At 50.3% G+C, this 15,751-nt stretch overlaps 6 protein-coding genes across 6 annotated transcripts; 3 read left to right on the top strand and 3 right to left on the bottom strand.

Moving 5' to 3' along the window:
• Positions 1 to 4,155: 4,155 nt before the first annotated feature.
• HO173_012168 (uncharacterized protein) lies at positions 4,156 to 5,397 on the top strand (the record flags this gene model as incomplete). The annotated part of the gene is made up of 1 exon (XM_037314040.1): positions 4,156 to 5,397. The coding sequence occupies one exon, from the start codon at positions 4,156 to 4,158 to the stop codon at positions 5,395 to 5,397; it is 1,242 nt and encodes a 413-aa protein (XP_037159020.1).
• A 132-nt stretch (positions 5,398 to 5,529) lies between these two features.
• On the bottom strand, positions 5,530 to 5,754 carry HO173_012167 (uncharacterized protein; the record flags this gene model as incomplete). The annotated part of the gene is made up of 1 exon (XM_037314039.1): positions 5,530 to 5,754. The coding sequence occupies one exon, from the start codon at positions 5,752 to 5,754 to the stop codon at positions 5,530 to 5,532; it is 225 nt and encodes a 74-aa protein (XP_037159019.1).
• Positions 5,755 to 5,880: 126 nt separating this feature from the next.
• HO173_012166 (uncharacterized protein) lies at positions 5,881 to 6,057 on the bottom strand (the record flags this gene model as incomplete). Its single annotated transcript, XM_037314038.1, has 1 exon — positions 5,881 to 6,057. One exon carries the CDS (start codon positions 6,055 to 6,057, stop codon positions 5,881 to 5,883), a length of 177 nt encoding a protein of 58 aa, XP_037159018.1.
• A 2,038-nt stretch (positions 6,058 to 8,095) lies between these two features.
• On the top strand, positions 8,096 to 9,478 carry HO173_012165 (uncharacterized protein; the record flags this gene model as incomplete). The annotated part of the gene is made up of 1 exon (XM_037314037.1): positions 8,096 to 9,478. The coding sequence occupies one exon, from the start codon at positions 8,096 to 8,098 to the stop codon at positions 9,476 to 9,478; it is 1,383 nt and encodes a 460-aa protein (XP_037159017.1).
• A 1,385-nt stretch (positions 9,479 to 10,863) lies between these two features.
• HO173_012164 (uncharacterized protein) lies at positions 10,864 to 11,826 on the bottom strand (the record flags this gene model as incomplete). Its single annotated transcript, XM_037314036.1, has 1 exon — positions 10,864 to 11,826. The coding sequence occupies one exon, from the start codon at positions 11,824 to 11,826 to the stop codon at positions 10,864 to 10,866; it is 963 nt and encodes a 320-aa protein (XP_037159016.1).
• An 80-nt stretch (positions 11,827 to 11,906) lies between these two features.
• On the top strand, positions 11,907 to 14,742 carry HO173_012163 (uncharacterized protein; the record flags this gene model as incomplete). The annotated part of the gene is made up of 2 exons (XM_037314035.1): positions 11,907 to 11,930; positions 13,480 to 14,742. The coding sequence occupies 2 exons, from the start codon at positions 11,907 to 11,909 to the stop codon at positions 14,740 to 14,742; spliced, it is 1,287 nt and encodes a 428-aa protein (XP_037159015.1).
• Positions 14,743 to 15,751: the final 1,009 nt, after the last annotated feature.

The raw sequence follows: 15,751 nt of genomic DNA, 5'->3' as shown, positions 1-15,751 counted from the left end.
TATGAACAGCCTCCGCTCCGACCTACCTCACTTTCTCTCTCTTTACTCTGTCCCGTTGGCCATCACATAGGAATAGAGAAGCACCTCTAGACCGCCGTGATAGCTGCGAACAGCCTCTGATCTCCTGTACCTCATCTGCATCCAAAATCTCAACGACAACACCTACTGGTGTTTCATTGGCTATCACATAGGAATAGAGAAGCACCTCTAGACCGCCGTGCCAATTTCAATTGGTTTCCACTCTCTACGCTCTAGTCAAGTCATGAAATTTTGGTCTCTGTGTGCTACTCTGACATCTAGACCCCAAGTAACCTCTGTGATGCTCTCGAATGTAGCACCTCGGCTCGACTTTGCTCTCGACATGTCGCTGCCTCATTCAGGATCAGAGAAGCACCTCTGCTCCCCACCTACCTTCGGGTTTGGTGGCTGTTTGACTTGGCAAACGTCGTACGACGTGACACATACAGGCACATCACAACAGCTCAACATCAAATCGATTCCACATCCTAAGACCACTGCGGAGCAGATCCCGGCCCGTCTACCCTAAGGAGCAGAGAAACCCCTCTGTCATCGCTTGCGTTCGAAATCGACAAGATTCCATTGACGCACTAACATGATCTGTCGCTTCTTCGGTTCTGCAGTGCCTACCCCATCCTCAGAACCTGTTGGGTCCTGTTGGAGATCTGGAACTTCCATCTCCCTCTTGTCCAACTTTTCCTGATTCTGGCTACCTTACTGATCATCTACCGCCAATAGATCCGACTGCCTCCGATTCTTTTTCTCTGGCTGTGGACTGTTTGATAGGCATCTAGAGAGGCTAAGTATAGGGATCCAGAAAATGGTAACTCTATTGCTGATCCTACGAAAGTTCTTGCTGACAGCTAACACGAATGGAAAAGTAGCGGCCAATGTCGTGTTTTTCATCAATAATGGCACATACATACCTTGGGTCGCCCGTCATCATTGCAAACCCACGCCGACGGGTCTTGGGTGCCGTTGCTGCCGCCTCTATCATCATACACAGACTCTGAAAATAGTGACAGAAATCGTCGCCTCCGCTTCCATCATTCCCACCCTACTTAGGAGAGGAGCTGCTAGACTTCTCGAAAGACATGGCTGCTTGGCCGTGCGCGCATGTTTAGCGAAAATCACCCTGCTTCTCTTGGCCGCGTCAACAGTACCTAGTAAATGACCATGATCTGGAGCTTTGGTCATCGGTGCCCATTATCGGACGAGCTATGGCGCTCTAAACCTGCATTGCACTTTTATCAGAGGTCTGTCGCCACCCTGCTGATACAAGATCGTAGCTAATTATTCGCAGTAATGACTCGCCAGTGTGTTCAAGGCCATAGTGTCTCTATCTTTATCCTCGACCTATCCTACATATGATTGGCCTGTTATGTAAGAGTGGATTTACTTGCTATTGGTTGAGGTGCCGGCAATCGCCCACAGCGTAAACGTGGCTTCCCTCGAGCTCACTGCAACCAGCTCTATCACAAAGAATCACGCGTATGACAGTATTGATCCTCGCGACAACAAGTGATCGTATGTCCCCAGAACCTATACAGTCTACACGTGAATAGTAGTATGACTCAGGCCGAGCTTGGCTCAAAGTAGCTCTCGCAATGCGTCCATAGCGTGCGTTCGGAAACTCATTTCCTTCTACACCGAGCTCCACACGAGCTTTGGGATTGCCACTCCCTAATCCTAATCAACCTCCTCAAAAAGATTCACATCGCTCGCCGATCAAGATTCGAAATTCAGCATCCGAAGTTTGAACGAGACCACGCGCTACCTGTCAAGCCTAGGCATAACCTTGCATAAGGTTTTAGTGGTCACTGCAAGGTCGCTAAGATGCTTCGTATGGTTTCACTTAATGTTATCTCACCACCGAGTAATCCGATTCTCGGACTTGCATACCATTGCGATGTGCCTGAGGGTCTTTCCGATCAGCCAATAGAGTTTGGTCTATTTTTTGGAAAGGCTTCTGGTCCTTGGCCTACCTATTCTTGATTTGACCTCGCGCCAGACCGTGTTTTGGACCGTCGTCCTGAGTTTCCCCATCGCCAAAGTCGCCAGGCTCCTCGGCGAAATGGCACCTCAGAACTGGCCACTTGTAGCAGGTGCGGCTCCTCCGAAAACCCTGAGCGGTCTCGTAGAGTCGCCATATCGTGTCTTGCTTCTAATGAAATCATCGGTCCAGGGAGACGGAGTTCCGAGAAGAATAGTCGCCTGCACGCTAGCCGAATGCAACCCACAAGAAGTCAGAAGTCTTGCACTTTCTGAGGGCGTAGGCCGCGGCGTTTTGACTACCAGCTTCCCTGCGGCAGAGAGAGAAGATGAATCATAATTTGTCTACTGAGCAAGCTTGGCTATGAGCTGGGTTCGGGAGAGGGACAGCGGATCACATACAACACCAAAACTGTCCTACCGGCTTGTTCGCAGCGAAATGGACTTGTGGCTAGGTAGGTGTTGTGGTCGCCTATAATAAGGCCACGGAGTATGCTAATCCTTTTCGGATTGAGGTTAAGCTCAAGGCACAGCTCTTCCAGAGGGCACTAACCTGGAGGCACATCAAACTCCAACCTTTTCCCGTCCAAATTCCCGGAAGGACGTTGCCAGCCGACCAGTCCTACCATACTACCTCTCAACTCTGCATGACTTTGAATACCCCGCCACTCGGCGAGTTCAGCATCTGTCAATGCCAATGTGTTGTTTGCAGCAGCCATATTCAACCGAGGTTCGTTTGAACAACCCTCAATCGCTTCAGCATCTTTGCTATACACTCTTACCCTTGGACCCGCTCACCTTTTGCGTCACTCGCAACCTCAGCTGAGCTTCCCCAAATGCGATGTATGTACTGAGCTCTTCTCGGCACGCCCCTTAACGCCCATCGTTGGATAGAGATAGTCGCGGTACTGTACAGATGCGATGCACAATCCTTACGCCGACTGCAGAATAATCTGCTTTCTGTCATCCATCTAGCAACTGCTCGGATCGAAGACGTCGCATCAGTCATTTTTGTATTTGCCCGAAAGTTCTAGGGTAGTCCAAGTCGGTCGTCGTTCGGGTTGGGTGCTACATGGTGAGATAGCCCAGGACGTCGAGCTATGCTTCATCTCCACGTAAAGCCTCGCTAACGCCGAAGATCCGAAACAGATCGAATTTTGCATCTACGACGCCTCCCGGAGCCATTTCTGCACGCAACATCATCAATGCACATATTTGCCGAGGCTTCCATCATCCTAACCCGCGATTGATACGACGCACCGCACGATGCCGTTTCTTTTGCAGACCTGTCGAGGGAATACCGGGCTGAGGGGTGGACGATGTAACGGCGACTGATTTTACTGACCTTGGTCCATAGCCGGGAGGCCGGCAATGAGCCCGTCGGCACTCTAACAGGAAAATGGGTCACATCATACCTTTCGTATGAGTGTACTGGAAGCTAAAGTATCTTTAGACAGTGATCGCGTCGACATTCGAAACAGAGAGATCAAGATGAGCTACTTTCAAAGGCCATCAGGTCGACGACCATCCATTTGTCATGTATATAAGATGGTAATCGACCTACTTCTGCCACCAGTCACTATCTCTACTGCCATGCTTGCTTCTTGTTCTACGTTGTCTGTCCAAATATATGATTGATTTGCCGTGTACCCCCACGCTCCTTGACACTTATCTGTGAACGAAGCCCTTCGAGGTCTGATGCAGCAGAACCTGCAGGTCTCGCAAGCCAAATGAAAGCTACTCAAATCACTCCCACGCGATAGCTAATTCATTTGATGGCATTTTGTACTGCAACGCTTCGAAACAGCGACAGAACACTTCGAAAGCAAAAGCAATCAACCTGCAACAGAATTGTATGCGTGAACAGAAAGCTGTTTTGCAATCGACAGCACCTGTCCTCTCGAGGAGGGTAGCGAACTCGATTTGGCGGTAAAATCGGCTGATGGTGGGGCAATCGCCGGAGAGTTGCCTTTCCGGCTTGGCATTCCCAGCATCGGAAAATCGTCCTGACGGATGTTTTCCTCCCCAACAACATCACTGCACCCGGGAACAAGCTCAAAATATCTCACAAAGATATTGAAGATGCCTAAATCCGGTGAGAAATCTCCTGCGAAAGGAAGGCTAACGTCCTCAGGCTTGCACCCAATGCGTGGCTTCCCGCCGCCAGAACGTTTGGTCACGAAGAGATCAAAGGCTGGAGCGGCGCGAATGCTGGGGGACTCTGCCTTGCCTAAAGAATGGCAAGCAGGCGTTAGCAAAGTCGAGGCGTGTTCTTTGGCCGAGTACGATGGCGGTAGAGGCCTCGAGACAATCTTCCCAAAGAAGGAAGACCCTAAGAGACGCTGCAACATCCTGTGCATTGGCAGTACAAATGAGCTCACAATTTCTTTAGAGCTCGCAGAGAGACATCAAGATCGGTACGCTCACGTTCTTCACCGTTTTGACCTCCCTAACGACGATGATCGTATTGGTCTACGCTTGTACGACGTCGACGTGAGCATAGAGATTCGGGAACATCCCCGTAATCCAAAGCAACGTAAGTCGAAGAGGAGAGCCGAAACGGCAAGTGGAGAATGCTGGGTGATACACTTGGAGACCTCTTTGAAGGAGCAGGTCTTAGTAAAAGCGAAGACAATGCTTCGAAGGTTAGAATCAGTCACGAATGCAATGCCTTCCGACTGCTTCAGCTATCGAAACTGCTTCGTAAAGCACACGTCGGGTGAACCTGCTAACGACAGTAATGTCGAGTTCGGTGACGGCGTCTTTACGCAGACCTTCGTGGGCGGGTTTACTTGGCGTTTTGCCGGCAATCTTGCCAGTAAAGAATTTCGAGAGGCATTGGCGGGGAAACTCGCTGATGAAAAAGCTCGAGAAGAGGTGCCGACGAGACTGCAGCCCTACAGGACTGCAAAAGGAAAGAAGGCTGCCAAGAAAACTCCTGGCAAGCAACGAAGGCTGGAGAGGGTTCAGCAACGGTCAATGGCAGCGGATGAGTCTCCCAAAGAGACTCCCGAGCCAGTGGTTGAGCAGGAAGATGAGATTGAGCAGCCTGCGCCATCTAGCCCTGCTGCTTTTTCCTCGGAACCTGAGCTTGATGATCAAGAGTCCGGTGAATCCGACGTGGCCCTCATTGAAGGTCTTCTTGATAAGAGGACAAGAGATGGTGAGGTCGAGTACGAGGTTCAATGGACCGGTCCCTACAAGCCAACCTGGGAGCCAGCGGCCAATGTAACCGCCGAGTCTATTGCAGAGTTCGAGAAGAACAAAGCGGGCAAGGCGAAAAAGCGCAAGGCTAGGCCTCCCAAGAGCAAGCAGACGACTACGACTACGGCCAATGCGCCTAAGACGAGATCTGCGGGCAACGCAGCGAGGAAGTCGGCCAAGTAGGGAGCAGCCTCATAGGCGCACCCACTAGATCGATTTCTCGCTTCTGCCTTTTTGCTCTGTTTCGCTCGTGTGTCATGTATTAGCCAGTAGGCATGCTTGATTTGATAGCGCATTTCTTTCTAGCTTAGAGTGCTAAAGAGAATCCAATTGGTCCTTTCTATCAAAGCGACCGACTGAATCGTGCTTCTTCTTAACCAGCCGAGCACGTTTCCTCTGCCCCTTGCTCAACTTTCCAATTTCTGGAGACGCAGAACCATCGCCAACGGGGCTAAGTGCTGGCTCCGTTTTGATTACAGGCATCTTGAAACCGTCCTCGGCATCTTGATGCTCCGATTGGACGCCAACCTTCATCTTCATTGGGTAGGCTCTTCTTGTACGATCGTATTGAGCTTCTTATCCTCTTCTTCCACCGTTCCCTTTTTCCTTTCGCTCTTCCTCTTTCTATTCATGCCACTGCCACGCGTAACACGATGTCTAAGCCTGTCAGTGCGAACGGGTTGGGGCTGCATTCCGTACGGCGAGACCCACTGTCCTGCCTAAGAAAAGGGCTTTTTTCATAGGCATCCTTGAACCGTCCTCGTCATCTTGATGCTCCTTTTTGACGCCAACTTTCATCTTCAACTGGGCAGGCTCTTCTTGCACGGTTGCATTGAGCTCCATCCTCTTCTTCCACCGTTCCCCTCCTCCTCTTTTTGTTAATGTTGGTGCCACGCGTAAATCTGAGCCTGTTGTTGATGGGTAATGAATTGACTGATTTTATGGAGTGGCGTTTGTATATAGAAATAGTAGCAAAGGCCTGTGGCAAAGGAACGCTAGTACCTCGACACACATATGATATGACTATGTGTACCAATCATCTATCCATCTGATCATTGCCGCCTCTCCGTGCGTATGACACACCTCGAACACATGTCAGCCTGAACGAGATTGGACTGCATTTCGTACGGCGAAATCCACTACCTTGGCTGCGGATGGAGATGGTATGTCGGCTGAGAGAGTGGAGGTGGCGTATGGAAGGCGTAAGAAAGGAGATGTTATGCCGGCTGAGTGAGTAGAGTGGCGCATGGGAAGGCGTGAGAAAGAAGATGGTATGCCGGTTGAGTGAGTAGAGTGGCGTATGGGAAGGCGTGAGAAAGAAGATGGTATGCCGGCTGAGTAGAGGTGGCGTATGGAAGGCGTGAGTATGGCGATGGTATGTCGGCTGAGTGAGTAGAGGTGGCGTATGGGAAGGCATGAGTATGGCGATGGTATGTCGGCTGGGTGAGTAGAGGTGGCGTAAGAAAGGTGTGGGAGCTGAGATAGTATGCCGGCTGAATGAGTAGAGTTGGCGTATGGAAGGTGTGAGAATAGTGAGGTGGTATGTATATATGCCTCGTAAGGTACGAGTAGGGCTGTCGTGGAGGAGGTGGGTATTGAAACGCGTAGGGATCTTGAGGAGATGGAAGTGGTGTGAAGAGAGGCGGGGGGTGCTGGTAAGGAGGAGGTTACGTTGGATTGATGTGGGTGCTTGTGAGTGTATGGTGTGGATTGCGCACGCTCTACGCGGCGTTAAGTTCACCGAGTGAACCTCGGGTTGTCGTTGATTGGATCCTTCCGATTGTAGTGATTATCCTAAAGCTTTCAGTGAATATCAAGATTGCCGGGAACTTGGATTTCACCAATAAGAGAGTTGGGAGTGAATAATGCTGAAGCAAGGCTGGGCTCGATACTGCGAGATTCACGTTATGTGGAAAACACTGAGTCGGTTAGACGCAGTCACTAGTTGCGACTGCATAAATTAATGCGACGAGATGCGTATTGGCTCTCGAGACGTAACTTTTGGTCCCAATAGCCCTGTTTTGATTTGGTCCAGGTTTATCGCCAGCCTCTTCACGCCTTTAAGGCTGAGGTGGTACGTGCTCTTCAACATAACCCTGTCCGGTGAGAGTCATACTAACATGTGGGTTCCTTGGCGTATGCTACTTGGGGCATTCTCGTTGAACAGATATCGACGGTGGTGACGTCACGGTTGATTCGATAAAGACTTGAAGACCTCGGGGGTGGGTCAGGCGGGAAACCTCCAGAAGGCTAGAACCTAGGCTTTTGAAGTTGCGGGGTTGACCCCTCGGTCAATGATTCTCACAAGACGAGCCGTTAGAAGGACTGCCCCCTTTCTTGGCACCCTCGGGGGCGTCGCGTATAGCGAACACCCCCGTGAGCGACTCTGAATGTATTTAAATAGCGGCTGTAAACCTGATAGTAACCTGATTGGCGGTAGTACTCAGAGGAGTCTTCGGGTTGAGAGAAATCTTCTCGAGGGTGCCACGACAGGGAGCTTTCTCAAGTCTGCCAGCGAGCTTGATAGGCGTTTAGCACTCAGAAGTGGCTCTAGGACCGAGAAATAGGCCCCGGGGTGGCACCCGAGGCCGGAATTCTCCTAGAGGGGCATAGCCTTCGGCTGGGACCCTGATGTTGCCTTCGGGCTTCATCCATGAATAACTACTACTACTACTGAACCCCCTGTCAGTATGGGTTGCCGTATTCGTCCCGTTAGCGCGACTTGTTAGCGCGACTTGTCAGCGCGATGTATGAAAACTGAGGTTAGGTAGGTACCTTACCCAGTATCGATCGTCGCACAAACAACTCGTACATTCAAGAAGCACATCGCGATCAGCAAGGATCTGAATCAACATATCAGCGCTTTCTTGATCAATCAATCATGTCTCCAATCTCTTTGACTCATCTACCACTGGGCAACGTCCCTAAGATTGTGAGTACTGACCCCCCCTCGATGACAGCCTGGGATTCCATCAATGCATGGTACCAAAAGGTCGTTGACAACAAAGGAGAGAAGAAGACACTTTTGACTGCAGCATCGTTCATCATGATGGCATGCAGATTCATTAATCTGCGTGTCCAGAAGATGACCATGGACGAGTCGGCTCCGCGCTTGGCGGCCGGCTTAGTTATTAAAAAGATGCAAGAAGTCTCGGGTGAGTTCAAGAAGATGCAGGCTGTCACTGATTGGCTTGGCCAGAGAAGCTCACTAAAGGCATCGTTTGATGTTGGCACCGTAATGTATAACACTGTGTATCAACAGAAACATCATTATGGGGCAACTCAACCTTTATCAAAAGGGATATTGCTCCCAATCCACCGAGTCTGGACTTTGATCTCTCTCATGATTGAGATCGCGCCAGAGCCTCTGATTGTGAAGAGCAGGGATGTCAAGGACAAGCTGGCTTGGCTTCAAGCGCAATTGGACGAGTCGTCAAAGCGGCTCGGTCAAGATACCGAGGATGACAAGAAGAGCAAGAAGGTGAAGACGGCGATCGGCGAGATCTTAAAGCGCATCGAGGTCATCCATCCTGATGACCTTGAGATCATCAAGCGCTACGACAACAACATCGGTGTCGTTCCAACCGAAGGTTCTGTCAAGAACCGCTCGGTCGTTACGGCATATGATGTGTCGACGCTATCTCAAGGTCAGTGGGTTAATGATGTTGCCATCGATGCGCATTTGACGTTGGTCTGCCATACCTTCAATGGCCTTTTTCAAGGGGGTGACGAGCTTCCAAAGTCCCCCAAGTATCATGCATGGAGCGTTACAATGAGTGATTACCTGAAAGGAAGGGTAGAAGCGTTTGAGGAGAAACATCTCCGACGAGAATGGCCTCCTGCACGTTTCCCTGACGCGGCGTTGGAAGATGTCTCTTGCCACATTTTCCCGATCCACGTCCGAAAGAACCATTGGATCTTGATGGTGCTTCAGAAGATGGGAGATGGGCAATGGACCCTTTTTCATTACTCAAGCTTGCCTGGGTATGACAAAGACTTTGAGGAGCCTTGGCAGGTCATTTCCTCCTGGTTGCTCTTCAAGTCCAAGGGCACCCTCAACGTGACAAGAACTCGAGTCATTGTGCCTAACCCGCAACCAACCCAGGACAATGACAGAGATTGCGGGGTTTTCGTGTGCGGGATAGTACGCTGGTCTCTTGCGGACTGGGACTTGTCGACGCTGACCCCAAGCATCATCCCAGAGTATCGTCGTCGCATGATGCTTGAGCTTGAGAATTGGAGACTTAGTACCAACAGACTTTAATTCTCTTGCCAGCATCTAGGACTCTAATTCGATCTCATTCGATGCACAGTCATGTTTTCACGTGGACCCAATGATGGTCCACTTTCATTTCTTGTATTTAGGACTCAATGATACTCAGTTTTCACCTCTTGTACTTCGGACTGAATGTCAGTTCAATCTCGTTTGCTACTTGATAGGCTTGATGTTAGTTCGTCTTTATATAATCAAAATCTCAAAAAAAGGAGCGCTACCTGAGTGAATCTTCGTAATAACGGTATCCGATTTGACTTAGTAGACCCCACGATATCTGTAAGATATTGAAGTTCCTGTTGGGCGGGCACCAGGAGCTGAATTAGGGTTCTCCATCCATTGTTACGGCGACTCTCTCAATCATCTCCATCACTTATAAAGTCTAGCTACTTCTGTCAATACTTGCCTGTGATACGTATGATCTAGCCGAATCTTCACGAGTGATAGGCTTTGAGGGTGGTGCGATAATACGATAGAGACGTGCTTGGACTACTTAAGACAGCACGAACATAGCTTGTCATCTCGCAATGATAGGTCCAGTAGTTTAGTAGCTTGGCATATTGAGGTAATATGTCGGAATGTATATGTAAGCCTCCAAAAGAAGCAGTAAAGATCGCGGCGGACAAAAGCTTCCGTTTGGCAAAGCTTCTACGTTGAGTTTCAGGATAATCGGATGTGTGCACTGGCATTGCGTCAATGTTCTATGAGCTGAAATCTTTAGGTCATAACGTGAAATTTGGAATTTGAAAGGTCATAAAAATTCCGTGAATCTCGTCCATGAAGTCGCGGCGTTAGGAAGTTCAACAAAGTTTAGGGGTTTTTGGCAGAGAAATCGATATAAGAAAGATCTTAATAATTGAGATGGAGAAGAGAGGATGAAGTTGGAATTGGGAAGGTCCGTGCGTTCGCCAGCGCTTGCGGAGATCCGCGACGAGCTTGCGTGTGGCGCAGCACTCGCCTCTCCGCATTGACTTTTCTTTCCCAAAAGGATCTTGGAGCACAGTTGTCTTGTCATCGTCTGGACAGTAGCTGGGTACCTGTGTCAACACCTCTCTTGACTTGAAAACGTACACTCTTCCTTGGTCTTTCGATTGCTGTCAGATAACAGAAATTTCTAATTATCGAAAGCGAATACAGACACTCCTTGATCTAATAGAAAAAGCTATCGCCATGTGCATTATTATGCCTAGCTATCAAAGTTGAAAAAAGAAAAAAACTCTCTCATCATTCCTATGCCCGCAGGCGCAGGTTGATGAAAGGGAAGAACCTGGCGGCATAATTATGCCGGGATATACACTGACAAAGCCGATCTTCAGTGGTCATTTTTATACCCGCATGAATCGCAGCAACAAGTTGAGTCGCAGCAACCAGATGCTCTAAGAACTCTTGTTGATACCAGAGTTCGAAAGAGGCATCCCGGCTACGACAACAGCGATTTGCTCTTTGAATAAATCTTGCTGGAATGCTTCCCAAACAATGGTGGTGCCGTTCATCGCAGCAGACTCGGAGAGATCCAGCATGCGCTCCTGACCGAATTGTTCTAACAAGCCAGCCATAATTCCCACGCGAGTCTGATCTTGAGGGAATTGAAACCCCGAAGGCGTTTCAAACACTTCATCGATTAAGCTCTGCGCGTCGATATTGCCAACTTCGATCACAATATCCTCCGGTGAGGGAGCTACACTTTCCATCCTTTCGTCGGTAAGAGGAGCTGCTTCGACAGTCTCCGCATTCTCGACGTTTCCCGCGTTCTCGAACCTAGACTCATCCCAAAGGCTGACGAGTTCGAGATCGGCTGGGCCCGTCAATGGGTCTTGTGCAGGCTCCTCTTCCTCTTTTTTCATTTCTTCTTCCTTCTTCTTTTGGCTGGCCCGCTTGTTGGCCCGTTGCCTCGCACTCTTTGTGATCGGCTTTTCGATACTAGCATCCTTGACTGCTAGAGGACCCTTCTCCTTTTTCTTGTCCTTGGAATGTTCTTTGCATCGTGGCTTTCGGTTGTCCCTAGGCCCACGGATCTGCTTTTGCATCTCCTGCCACTTAGCGGTGCCTTGCTCGTGGCCGCCGTAGCTGCTGGTGGGAAGACTAACGTTGCCGAAGGAGCCGACAGTACCTTGTCCCATTGATGGGGTTGGAAAGCTGCCGTAACCCTGACCGAAATGACCAGGGATCTGGTTGCTCCAGCCCTGGTTTCCCCAGCCTTGGTTGCCCCAGCTTTGATAGCCCCAGCCTGGGCTGCTCAAACCGCCATAGCCGCCGTACTCTCCAGAGTATGGGCCACCGAAGCCGCTCACAGGACCGAACATCTGACCGCCCACGCCTGGTACCATGCCTGGTTCCATGCCCGGCGATCGTATCGCATTGTAGGGCTGATGGTAGCCTACTTGCTGAGCATTGAAACCCGCGGTCAATCCTACCTGTGATGACCCCCGGCCAGCATTCCCAGGTACAGTATTAGGTACGGGATTTGAGAACCTACAAGTTCCCTTGTGAACTTTTCCACAAGTGCAACATTTCGGCCAGCACGCCCCCTCATGGCGATTGCCACATTTTTCACACCTTGAAGCTTTATCAAGCTTCTTATCATCACCGCCTGCACTGCCTGATGCTTGAGCTGACATCTATGCAAACGCGACTTGGTCAGTATCAGATTGCCTCATACGCCCGTTGATACGTAGGGGGCAATTGCGACTACCTTTGTTGCTTCTTGGTTGAGCTGCTTGAAGGACTGTATTATCCGTACAAGCATCAAGAATCAGATAATGTTGTGCTTTTGTGTGTAATGTCTGTGCGTGATGTTCCTGTGTGCTTGTTGATGACGACTTTTGTGTACCCCGGATATCGCGCTAGCCTCCCGCGAGATTTGTCCTGATTGGCCGAGTGCGTTATGGATAGTGCGCGCGTAATTTACTTGCAGACGGACTTGCTTTGTAAAAATCCTCTTGGGAATAAGACATGTCCTGGCCATCAAGCCTCCAATACTCATGTCTTTAAGTATCGTTGGAGCATATTGGGTCACACTTTTCTCTGCTAGGCAGCCTTTAGCCCAATCATGACTGCATTCGTGTTCCCAGCTTTAAAAGAAGCTTCTGCGTAGCTACGAGATATTTGACTACTTTTACGGCTCGCTCTGCTTTGGATATCTTTCTCCAATTTGGTCCAGTGATAAGTCTCTTGACAGACTCGAACGCCGACCTAATCCGTCAGTAGCAAAGCCTTACCATAAACTTCCAGTGGCCCAATTCATGACCACAATGCCGTGGAAAAGAGTGTCGCAAGGCCTGGACTAGTGACACACATACTACCAACTAAGAAATTCAAAAATCTTGAGAAATTTGAGAAGCCAATTGTGCGGATGTAGATTTTGGCCTTGCGGATGCTAGTGTCCGGTCAATATCGCATACTCTTTACAAGAATGTGTCTGTTGAGAGCAGTGCCTGCTGCTATTGCGTTAGTTTTGTAACATCACTCTTCGTTATAGGTGTACTGCAGTAGGTCCGAAGGGACCACTTGACTGTCCATCCTCCTGGATCTCTTCAGAGCTTCCAGTAGTTTCAATCCGATCAAGTCCCCAATAGTATTTCTCCTCAGCAGTAGGTAAAGCTATTGTAATGATGATATGCCTGTAGCACTATGGAACCGTGAGACTTTTATAGAGGCAGTTCAAAGGCCTAGCTGTTGAGGCATCTAGATACGCGCTTGCCGCGCTTGCATGAGCTAGTGGATGAGGATCATCACAAAACGAAGTCCTCGCATTTCAACTTCTTCTGCAGCACAGCTACACACGCGACTTAAGTCATCATCTTTGCACACATAGTCAACAGACTTGGAAACGTACGAAGATTTCATTGAGAGACTTGAATCCGCACACGGTATGCATACCTTCCCTTGCATCCCTGAAATTCCGCCTCCCAAGACGCGACAATAGTCGCACCGCGAACAAAGCTGCTTTCTTCTGTTCCAGCACCACACCCTTTGCTAATGAATAATTATAGATGTCTCAAACCAACGATACCGTCATGACCGCCGACGGCAACGCCGGTGGTAATGCTGGTAGCAATGGCAATGAGAACAACGGTGGCAGTGGTGGTGCCCCTGGTGGCCAATGGCCGTCGTGCAGCCAATGTCAGGGTAGACATCGCCCTGGAGTGCCTTGCTGGCAGCCGTGTCCACGGTGCGGCATACGGCACCACAGGCGCAGTGTTTGCCCGACGGCGGATGCGCACCAGCAGCAGATTTCAGTGCTGCAGCAACAAAACGCGCAAATGGTTGCCGAAATGCAGCAATTGCGTGTTGAGGTGCAGGCGAGATCTGCACATGCTGCTGCCTACAGCTACGGCGGCCCTCCCCTCCCTCCTCACCCTCCTCAGCCCTTCTACCCCTCCTATCCCTCCTACCCCTCCTCACCCTGGCAGCCGCAGCAGGTCATGCCGCCCATGGGCATGGGCCGCTTCCCCTACCAAGGCGCGCAGTATCCGCCGTCGATGCCGCCTCCCGGTCCTTACGTTGGAGGTTCAGCAGTCGGTGTGCCGCAAGGCATGCCTTCTGATGCCTTCAATTGGTTCGGCGGTGGTTCTGAGCAGGCTTCCCGTAGGGGTGGCTTGCCCTGGAACAACCGAGGCCGGGGAGGTAGACGCCCGGGGAGGAAGGCCAATGAGAAGGATAAGAAGAAGAAGAAGGAAGATGAGAAGGAGAAGGAGAAGGAGAAAGAGAAGGAGAAAGAGAAGGAGAAGGAGAAAGAGAGAGATCCCTTGGCGCCTGAGCCATCAGGTGTTCAGAAGCCAGGGAAGAGCGCGGTGAGAAACGCGAGACGCCGCCAAAAGTTAAGGGCGAGGAAGGAGAAGAAGGACAATGTTGACGATGGTCGCGAGAGAGAGGAAGAAGGTGAGATCTCTGGGGTCGAGAACTCGACCTCAGGAACTCAACCTTCAGGCCCCTCTCAAAACCAGGAGTCAGACCAGCAGATTGCCGTAGTCGGCACCGCCTCGGCTAATGAGGCTCAACCTTCAGGCTCCTCCCAGGGCCTGGAGGTAGGGCAGCATATCGCCGGGGTGGGTACCGTCTTGGCTACCGAGGATCAAGCTCAGGTAGCTCTGCTCGGAGCAGACAACGCCAACGCAGCTGAGCCTCTCCCCTCTGTTCTCACTCATCAAACAGCTGATGAAAGTGATCCGCCTCGGTCGTTGCTAGATATGGCGTTTGAGGGTTTTTTTGCACCCGGCGACAACTACGACTGCACCTTGGACGAGACGGAGTAGCAGTAGTAGCTATGAAGTCGTATAGATTGAATGCAATGCACGTTCACTTAAAACGTGTCCCATGTAGCTTACAGTGACCCTAACGTAGCAGCAGTAGCTCGCACTAGTACCATCTCCAACCTTGATAACGAGCATTTTACTATGATCAAGCGGTACCATTCCTGTTTCACTTAGTTATATCGTTGCCATCTTTCTTTATGCGTATTGCTTTTCTTAAACTCACCTCTCCCCATATTGACATGCGGTGACGGTCACGCTACACTCGTGTTTTACGAACTGTTGTTGGAACTTTGCGATCCGCGGAGAAGCGCAGCCGAGGGTTTCGTACTTTATGCGGTGCGGCTAGAGAATCCCCTAAGGTAGCTAGCTCCGGGCTTCTAGGGTCGAACTGCGCATTATACCCGCAAGCGGGACTCCGCGGGGCCACCTGAGCCAGATCCGTAACTCGCCCCCCCGAGCACCCCAACCTCAAATCCTTTTAGAATGCCTCAGGCAGACTCTGGACTATATTCTAGGGTCGCCGGGCCCGAAAAATTTGTTTTTGGGCCCCGGCGCACAAAATTTGGAATACTGGTATTAAAGCTATACCGAAGCAGCTCACGAACGACAAAGAGCGCAAGGTTCGAGAGTATGGGCTACGGTACTTGGTCTGCCTTGCGAAGCAATCGACGTCGATGACAGCGTCTTCCAACTTGGTGGCGAGTCCGTCGTGGCAATCCGACTCCCGGCTGCTCGACGTATGGGATTGCAGTAATCCGTCTCAGACATCTTCCACCATCCACGCTTATCAAAGATGAGCGCTTCTGCAAAACCTGTCTACCAGCCTTCAACGTATAATCCGACTCTGCCAGGAGGATTAGGAGTCTTCGAGCTCATTAGCCAGGAATGTAATGTCGATTATAAACGCCTTAAAGATGTGTACAGATGCACATGGCCGCAGAATAGCAGGATTGAGGTGACTCAGCGTAAGCAGGGGTCAATGTTATACATTTTCGATATATCGTCGTTA

The sequence above is a fragment of the Letharia columbiana genome (genome assembly GCF_014066305.1).
Source record: "Letharia columbiana isolate WasteWater2 chromosome Unknown Sc0000075_s0, whole genome shotgun sequence".
Lineage (NCBI taxonomy): Eukaryota > Fungi > Ascomycota > Lecanoromycetes > Lecanorales > Parmeliaceae > Letharia > Letharia columbiana.
The sequence above is the reverse complement of the archived record's forward strand: the minus strand, read 5'-3'. Positions and strand labels throughout refer to the sequence as shown.